The sequence below is a fragment of the Malurus melanocephalus genome, unplaced genomic scaffold (assembly GCF_030028575.1).
Source record: "Malurus melanocephalus ecotype Western Australia unplaced genomic scaffold, MMel_1.1 scaffold_886, whole genome shotgun sequence".
Lineage (NCBI taxonomy): Eukaryota > Metazoa > Chordata > Aves > Passeriformes > Maluridae > Malurus > Malurus melanocephalus.
In genome coordinates this window covers 23,797-32,708 of record NW_026624118.1, presented here as the reverse complement: position 1 = coordinate 32,708, position 8,912 = coordinate 23,797, and the positions used below count along the sequence as shown (strand labels likewise).

The window sequence follows — 8,912 nt, the reverse complement described above, 5'->3', positions numbered from 1 at the left end:
TGCTGGAGTTCTTTCTCTTTTAAGATGTAAGATTTCTGCCAATTCCTGTATCAGTACACAAATCCTACCAGGTCTGTGCTTGTCCTGCAATGGAGGTCCTGACGGGAAAGTTTCCATCTGGCTTTGGGCTGGCCCATATAAAGATTATGGATGTGCAGAGCTCTTAAGTCACCAGCTTTCCTTGACTTTGCACTCCTCAAAAAAGCAAATAAATAGATTTGTAGATTTTTGCAATGACACTTGCGGGTGACTTGGCGGATGACAGAATATTCACCTGGGTTGCTCCATGAGGATACAGCGGGTGGGGCTGGGACAGACTCTGGGAATGCCAAAACCGAGCCCTGAGCAGGGACCTGGATCACGCCAGGTGCTGGGAAGGAAAGGATCCCGTGTGAGCCACAGTGCTGCTGGTGGGATGTGACAAAAGATGTGAAATCARGGAAAGGAAAATGATGATTGTGGAATTTGGCTCTGGCTGTCAGGGGTGTCGAAAAGCRCCGGCAACGCCTCCTGGCCRGGCTATAAAGGGCCCCGAGGCAGGGGAGAGAGCACTCACTGCTGCTGCTGAGCTGCTGAACCGCCTCTCTCTGCACCTCCAGCCTCCACCATGAGCACCACTGTCAGGCAATACTCCTCCTCCACCTCCCTCAAGGGATTYGGGAGCCTGGGGGGAGGCTCCAGCAGGCTTTCCTCCGTGCGTGTTGGGGGAGGAGGCTACAGGGCCCCCAGCGTCCACGGGGGCTCTGGCAGCTACTCCGTCTCTTCCCGCGTGGTCTCGGGGCTCGGCAGTGGCTTTGGGGGCAGCTACTGCAGCAGCGCAGGAGGGGGCTTTGGGGGCAGCTATGGGGCCAACTATGGGGCYRRYTWTGGGGCCRGCTTTGGGGCYGGCTTTGGAGGCGGCGATGGCATCCTGATGGCGGGCGAGAAGGAGACCATGCAGAACCTCAACGACCGCCTGGCCAACTACCTGGACAAGGTGCGAGCCCTGGAGGAGGCCAACACCGACCTGGAGGTCAAGATCAGGGAGTGGTACAAGAAGCAGGGACCTGGCCCTGACCGTGACTACAGCCCCTACTACAGGACCATCGAGGAGCTCAGGAACAAGGTAGGATGCTGGGATKAACGYGGTGGGACATCGTCRTGTGTCAGAGAGGAAGCAGAAACTATGACTGTTACCTCTGTCATTAGTCAGCACTAATTATGTCGTAAAAAGTGTCCCAGTGGTATGTGTGGAGTGCCTGGCTGGAAATCAGAGATGTCTCAATGTCAGCTCTTGGTTGCATCCTCCTAAGTGGGGAGAGTGGCAGCTTTCACCGGCAGGATCAGATGTAAGAGGATGTAACGCAAAAATGAAGAACACAGACAAGTCTGCACTGATCTTGTGTGTTCTTGGGAGTTTGAAATGAAGGTGCGGGGAAATTTGCAGCTGTGGGCAAACTGTGGAAAAATGACGTCATGTTTGGAAACATTCAGGCAAAGAATTTGCAAACTTGTTTCAGCTCCTCCTGTTGAGGAGATTTAGATGATAAAAAGATGGAACTGACCAATAATGAGTTTTTTGCCTCTTTTGGCAGTTGCTGCCCCAGGGCTGGAATTGGTGCAAACCAGCCCAGGCAGCTCAGGGGGATTCCTCTCCATTTGATTTGAGTCCCAGCACACCATTTTGGAGGAAATGCTCGAGTTTACCTTATTCTCTGTTACTTCCCATGTATGAATTTCCCCCAGCAATTCTAGAAGCTGTGTACAGCTGGAGCTGCAGGAATGCTTGCAGAGGATGCAAGGAGTCCATTTTCCTCCCTTCTCCTTAACAGAGTTCTCCTGAATTCTGACTTGAATCTCCTCCCAGTGTGGGTTATTTGCTCCTGCTTTGGTAATATGAAAATCAGAATCTGTAGGCACCTGCTCACTGCCTTTTGCTCCATTTCTGCTGCCAAAAAATGAAATCCATCCCAGAAGAAGGTGTGCAAACATAGACACCCCACTGGTCCCTCTGACCTTTCCACAATCAGCACCCTGAAGGGTAGGAACAAAGGCCACCATCAGATCTCACACATCTTAGTGGCCTCACTCTGCCTTTTGAAACATTTACTTGATGGATTTTTGGAAAGGGAGGTCCAGCCCRTTCCCACAGTCAGGCTCAGCTGCAWCTCACTTGTCCCAATTGCAGACATGCTTCTGCTAAGGAAATGCCAAACTTCTCCAAAAATGTTCCTGTCCCAACACTCAACCAGGAGGAATTCCTGACACTTTTCMTCTTTCACTGCCCAGGTGCTGGTGGCCACAGTCGACAATTCCAACATCCTGCTGCAGATTGACAATGCCAGGCTGACAGCAGATGACTTCAGGACCAAGTAAGCCACATTTTCTGGAAAAAAATGGAGCAAAATGTGCTGGGTAATTTGATTAAATGAGGAGAAAATCCCATCCAAACACCAGAAAGGGAATGTGGAAACAAAGCCTTCAAAATGAGGGTGCAATTTCCAAAGCAGATGGTTTTCTCAGTCTGACAGTACCCAGGGATTGTGTTGCTTCCATCCAAACCCAATAATTTATTCCTGTTGCTTATTCATCTGTGGCTCGGCCTCYCCTGTGCCTCAGTGTGTATTTAATGTGTGTGTGCAGCTCCACWGAGCCCCAGGGTCAGTACCAAGGCCTGGTGGTGTCAGGAGCAGGGTGATGTTATRGACTCAGGTGGACACTTTTTTATCAGTTTTCACCCACTTTCCTCAGCATTSTCCATCAGAAGGCTGTCAGCAGTGCCATGTAGGAGTGCCACAATGCCAGCAAACAGCAAAGCCAGGTGCTGTGTGYCCAGCTGGGCAGGASCTGGTGYAGCTTTGCTGATTGTGTTTCAATTGCCCAGGTTTGAGTCGGAGCAGGCTCTGCGCMTGAGTGTGGAGGCCGACATCAACGGSCTGCGCCGKGTCCTGGAYGAGCTGACCCTGTCCAGAGCYGACCTGGAGATGCAGATTGAGAACCTGAAAGAGGAGYTGGCTTATCTGAAGAAGAACCATGAGGAGGTGAGCACAGAGTCGGGCTCTAAAAAGGCCACCCTGGGCCCTGAAATTTGAGTTCTGGTCCAGCTTTTAAGACTGCGTTGAGTTCTGAACTGATGGGGGCAGGTGAGAAGGGCTGGTGAGGCAGCAGAGGGGATTCACTCCAGACAGCAGCACATCCTCCCTGGAGCCTGTGCAACTCCCACACACCTCTTGTCACGTCAGTAACACCCACTGTGGCTGATAAAGGTTTATTAACAACCCTGGAAGCTTCTGGCTGGGAAGGTCTGCTCCCTCAGAAATGAACCAGCTACAGGCACTGCTTCATTCTCTKGAGAACTAACTCCAGTGGGGATTTCTCAAGAATTTGAATTATTTTGCTTATGTTCATGGAGCAATGACTCCAGTTTGCTCCCTGTTGATCAGCCCCCAGATTGTCCCTTTCCTGAAAAACTCTGTCTCAAGAGGAACATTATATATGGTTCTTGGATTGCATGAAGATGCATTTCCCTTTTTTTGTGCCAGGAAATGAACGCCCTGCGCGGGCAGGTGGGTGGYGAGATCAGCGTGGAGATGGACGCTGCTCCTGGCATCGACCTGACCAAGATCCTGGCGGAGATGCGGGAGCAGTACGAGAGCCTGGCGGAGAAGAACCGCAGGGACGCCGAGCAGTGGTTCTTCAGCAAGGTGAGGAGGTGGTGGCGAGCAGCGGGCACGGGGCYGGGGCTGCGGCCGCTGCCGGGGCTCTGAGGGCACGKCTTTGCCTCGCTGCAGACGGARGAGCTGAACCGGGAGGTGGCCATCAACACGGAGCAGCTGCAGAGCGGCAAGACGGAGATCACGGAGCTGCGGCGCTCCATCCAGAGCCTGGAGATCGAGCTGCAGTCCCAGCTSAGCACGGTACCRGGGCTGGGCTCACRGYRGGGYRGGGGAYRYGGGGCTGTGCCCATCTGGGCCGCCCCCCTGAGCCCGGCCCTGTCCCCATCCCCATCCCGCAGAAAGCGGCGCTGGAGGGCACCCTGGCCGACACCGAAGGGCGTTACGGCACCCAGCTGGCCCAGCTGCAGATGCTGATCACCGGCGTGGAGGAGCAGCTGGCCGAGCTGCGCTGCGACATGGAGCGCCAGAACCACGAGTACAAGGTGCTGCTGGACGTCAAGTGCCGCCTGGAGCAGGAGATCGCCACGTACCGCCGGCTCCTGGAGGGCGAGGATGCCCAGTGAGTGAGGGGCTTTGCTGGGAGGAGATGGGTGATTGCGAAGGAAATAATAAATGAGCCACCTGCATTGCCTGAGGATCCTCTCAGCGTGTTCCCTGATCCATCACATGCAACAGGGTCCYGCTATTCAGTCCCACTAGTCCACAGCACCCAGTGGTCATCACAGCCCTGCAGCATCCCTGGGTTCCCCCTGCCATCCTCCCATGTCTGTGTGATCCTGGGCAGGAAGCAGGTTGCAGCTGGGATGGGGAGTGTCTGAATCTCCGTGGCACACATCCATCCTTACCAGTTTCTTCCTTCAGCTGGCACACTGGCTATTCCCAGAAGCATCTTAATCATAATTGGTACAAGAAATAAAGGCAGGGTTTAAATAATGATTTTGTCTTAGAGATTACTCACTTTATTCCTGTTTCTCACCACCTTTTCCTGTTCTTCTCCTGTAGCATGTCTTCCCACTACGTCGCACCAAAAGAAGGTAAGAACAAGTCTTGGCTGAAGCTGAATCTCTGATCATACACAGCTCTCACACCCCTCACCCATCTTCTTACCACAGACTCCTTTTGCTTTTCTACCGAAGTTACTATTTGATTGTATTTCCAAAATGTGAATTGATATAAACCACTCTTACGATACATCAAAAGATGTGTCAGAAATTAGCTGAGCATACTGAATCTGTCCCATTCACCAGGGGGAATGTTGTGCTATTTTGGGTTTCTGAGGTGGTGGATGTAATTACAAATCTTTAAGACGAAGATGTTTACGACACTTTCTCCTTGCTGCTGTGGAAATAACGGTTCCCTCTTCCCCCATGGCAGGACCAGTCACCACCCGCCAGATCCGCACCATCTTCGAGGAAGTGCAGGATGGGAAGGTGATCTCCTCCCGGGAGCAGATCACCCAGGCTGCCCACTGAGGCACTGCCTGTCCTGCTGCAAATCTCGCCCAGCACAGCAAAGCAGATCCCAGCTGATGTGCTCTTGCCACCAGGATCATCAAAAGCACCTTGTCCCGCTATCACCCCCTTGCTCCCCTCCCTCACTGTTCTCTCGGCTCTGTGCCACACAGAGAAATCAAATAAAGCTTCTCTGCAGTCCTGCAAACCAGGGTCTGGTCTCGCTGCTCTCGGGCTGTCCCGCTCCTGCAGCTGCAGGACAAAGCTCCTGGGAGGAGCAACATTCTCCATCCTTGGTACCCCGATGGTGGGGCCAGCACAGCGACACCTCTGTAACACCTGAGACCTGGCAGCTTCAGGGAAGAGGGTGTGGGAGGACTCCAGAAAGGAACTGATCCCACAGGAGGTGAAACCTGTGAGAATCGCTGYGTTTCACCTCAGGCTGGACACTGAGAGGTTCAGGTTGGGCAAAGAGCTGCTGCAATGTCCAGTGACAGCAGTGCTGAAACTTTAACCCAGCGAGGCCAAGCAAGTGAATAAAGCTCAGGTGATGCAGACAGGACTCTGCAAATGCCACACCAGCTCTGCCCCAGCAGCTGTTCCCCATTCTGGATCCCGAGCTTTGTGGTGAAATGGTCTGAAGCTGCCAGCAGGGCAGGGATCCATTGGCTTCTGTCCCTCCAGRCAGGTAAACTGAGCTAAGCTTGGTTCCTGCTTCCAAAGGCGCCACTGAATGGTGAGGAAAACAGAGATGGGAAGAGGAGGATATAGTCTGTGCAAGCAAAAGGATTAAAATTCTTCTGGGAGTTCTTGTGACACTCCCCGGCTGCCGGTGGCTGCTCCTGACACAGCAGTTCTCACTGCCGTCAGCTGGCCCAGCATTCCTGGAAAGCCAGTTCAGACACATTCTTGGCTGCTTTCTGATACATTTATTACCTCACAAATCCAGCTTCTAAATCAATGAGACGATTCAAAGCTAAGTGAGAGTGAGAGCAGAGCTGGGCCGCACAGCTTTATGACCCTTCTCCAGAAAATCTGYCTGGAATTTAAGAGGAGATAAGAGAGAATTGTTTGTTTTTCCCCAAGCACTGGAATGATGCCTGCAGTGCATCATCTGCCCCACAGCCAGGTTGGCAGGGCTCTGTGGTTTAGAGGTGTCCCAGCTCTGCCCAGTGCCGTGGGCTGTGTCAGAACAGAACCTGTGACCCTCATGGGGCATCAGCACCCCCAGCATCCACCAACATGGGGTGACACGGTTCTGGTTTGAGTTTAATTGGTAAAGATCAGTGAGCTCATCACTGGGGTCAGTAGAACAGCCTCTGCATGTCCTCATGGAGCATCCACAGGTCAATAGAGGCACAATTCCCAATACCCCAGATTTSGTACTGCAGGSTGTGCTCCCTCCGCTYCCACAGCCTTGRGGAGGGAGCCCAGAGCAACCTGGGRGGAATTCATGTCCCAGGGCTGGAAAAGGCGGGGTTAAATCACTCAAAATGCCTGAAAAGGGACAGGACAAAGCCTGCATGGCCACAGGGCTTCCCATGTCACCTCTTGGGGACCCCATTGTCCCCGTGGGTGGTGCAGGGACCACCAACACCTCTGGCCATGGCTGTGCCCCTCTGGCTGCACCCAGTGCAGGGATGCTGAGGTGCCTTGCTGGAATTCACCTTTGCTTTATATTTCCCTCCTGTAAAAGTCTGGGCACACCTGTGTTCCTATAGAAACAACAAATAACACTTGGTTAATGAAATCCCCTGCTTTAATTACTCCCGCTGCTGCACAGTGTGAGGGAAATGTGGAAAATAGATGTCAGTGCCTCCAGCATTAATAATTAGCCCTGACCTTAGGAAACCYGCCGAGGAGGGAGCTGCAGGGGTGGCTCATGCAGCGGCAGTTTGAGGCAAGTCTCAGAAAGTGAAAATTGAGTCCAAAAAGATGGTTTATCAGGCAACACTGAGTTCCTCTGACAGAAAAGACCACTTTAGAAACGGATATTATTGTGTGGTTTTCAGCTCATTTTAGGGAACTTTTCTATGATAATGTGATTCCAGGGCAAACTTTATAAACTTGTAAAAAGAGGGAAGTGGTTTTATCCAGGTAGTCTCTGGGTCTGTTAATACAATTTTGGAGCCAAGACTTCCCCTCCATTTTCCTCCTGAAATAAGACCAAATTGTATTTTTAAACACCATCGTGCTACCATGAAGTTACTGCTCTGCTGYAGAACTGGAATTCTGATTTTGAAATATATTAAAAATGGGCTCACACTGTGCACGTGTTCATGAATAGAGGCAGCATCTGGTTTAAYACTCAGCCTTTTACTTCAAAGGGTRTGATAGAAACAACACACAGTCCTTGTGGTTGTATTCAATGGGAGGTCATGGAAATAAYGTCCTCGAGTAGTTTTAAGTCTTAATTAACACTCATGATTTTAATTGSTGCCCTATGGCATTATCAAAGTATCACAGATATTCCGGGCAATGTGTATTTTTGTGATGTGTGTATGTGTGAATAAAAGATCTTAAACACACAGGTTAAAAACAGGTTAAACACAGGTTAAAAATGGACCCCCAAATAAAAGCTAAGGAGAAAATGAAGGCTTTGAGGAAGGATTTGGTACAGAGGGGCAAGATATTTGGTTCCTAGCAGAGAGAAGGAGCAGGCACAAGTGAAACAGCATGGACTATCCCTAGAAAGGSAGAAAAATATTGTCCAGGAGAGTAGTTCAYTGGTAGGAAAAGAGGRAAGGTGAAGCACAGGCCTGAGGRGTTTCACAGGGCAGGAAAGTGGTTTGGAATTGGATTCAGAAATKGATAAGAAGGCGACAGGGGATGTAAGCAATGTGATCCCATTTCATAAAATGAGAAGAAATGCAGTCATGAAAGTCTGTATCCACTAAAGCAAGGAGAGAAGGATTTTAAAAAAAATCCTTTAAAAGTAGCAGTCCAATGGCAAACAAAAGATGAAAGAWAAGGTGATCCCCTGTACAGGAAGAGCCGTGAGTCACCTGTGACACACACAGTGATGGGGTGATGGTGTAAGAGTGTGACACCACACACCTCTGAGGCTTTGCACTCACACAGGGGCTCTGCACCCGTTTTGTCTCTGRCATTCCACCTTCCCCACACCACTGCTGCAATCAGAGAGGACAAACCACGRCATTGCCTGGGCAAAGGTGAGGAAATGAAGATGGGGACGAAGCACATTCCTGCATTCCCGGCCGCCCCCGCGCTTTTCCATCCGCACCTGGTGAGGATGAGCAGCGAGTGGGCGTCCCCTGGCCCTGTGCCCGGAGCTCACACGACACCAACACGCTGCTCCAGGAGACAGAAACGGCCAGAGCTAACAGGGTGGAGATTCTCACCCTCCAGATCTCCACAGCTTGTATGGATTTGTCTGCGTTCACCAGTGGCAAATGGGAAAATGGGGAATTGTTTCTTGTAATATTCCAAGGACACATCCCACTCCTGTACCRTCTCCAGCTTTCTGCAGATGGAGGGGAGGGAGCTGKGCCCTTTGAGCTYCCCAGCAATGTACCTTTGTTCTCCMTTCCATATCCTTTCCCCCCTCCTTTGGCAAACGATCTGAGGAAGAACTTGGCTGTTGGGAAGGGGCTGTTGGGGCCTGTCTGTGGAGACAGCCCAACAATCCACCGTGTGCGCACATGAGCGATCCCCTCCCCTCCACGCCCTGCACAGTGAGCCAGAACAGTGGGATTGGTGGGATCTGCACAGTGAGCCAGACTCAGGGGATCAGTGGGACCTGCACAATGAGCCAGGCACAGGGGATTGGTGGGATCTGCACAGT

General features: G+C 51.6%; 1 protein-coding gene across 2 annotated transcripts in view; it reads left to right on the top strand.

Annotated features, from left to right (window-relative positions):
* Window positions 1-537: 537 nt before the first annotated feature.
* The window catches only part of LOC130585425 (keratin, type I cytoskeletal 14), a 14,282-nt gene continuing 5,907 nt past the window's right edge, over window positions 538-8,912 (top strand). The window contains exons 1-8 of one of the 2 annotated variants that reach the window (XM_057385909.1): window positions 538-1,105; window positions 2,269-2,351; window positions 2,864-3,020; window positions 3,522-3,683; window positions 3,771-3,896; window positions 3,995-4,215; window positions 4,659-4,690; window positions 5,031-5,315. In XM_057385909.1, the coding sequence (XP_057241892.1) occupies window positions 608-1,105; window positions 2,269-2,351; window positions 2,864-3,020; window positions 3,522-3,683; window positions 3,771-3,896; window positions 3,995-4,215; window positions 4,659-4,690; window positions 5,031-5,128 (1,377 nt within the window). In that variant the 5' untranslated portion in view covers window positions 538-607 and the 3' untranslated portion in view covers window positions 5,129-5,315. Of the gene's footprint in view, window positions 1,106-2,268; window positions 2,352-2,863; window positions 3,021-3,521; window positions 3,684-3,770; window positions 3,897-3,994; window positions 4,216-4,658; window positions 4,691-5,030; window positions 5,316-8,912 lie in introns of those variants that run through there. The other variant, XM_057385908.1, reaches the window with a different exon arrangement.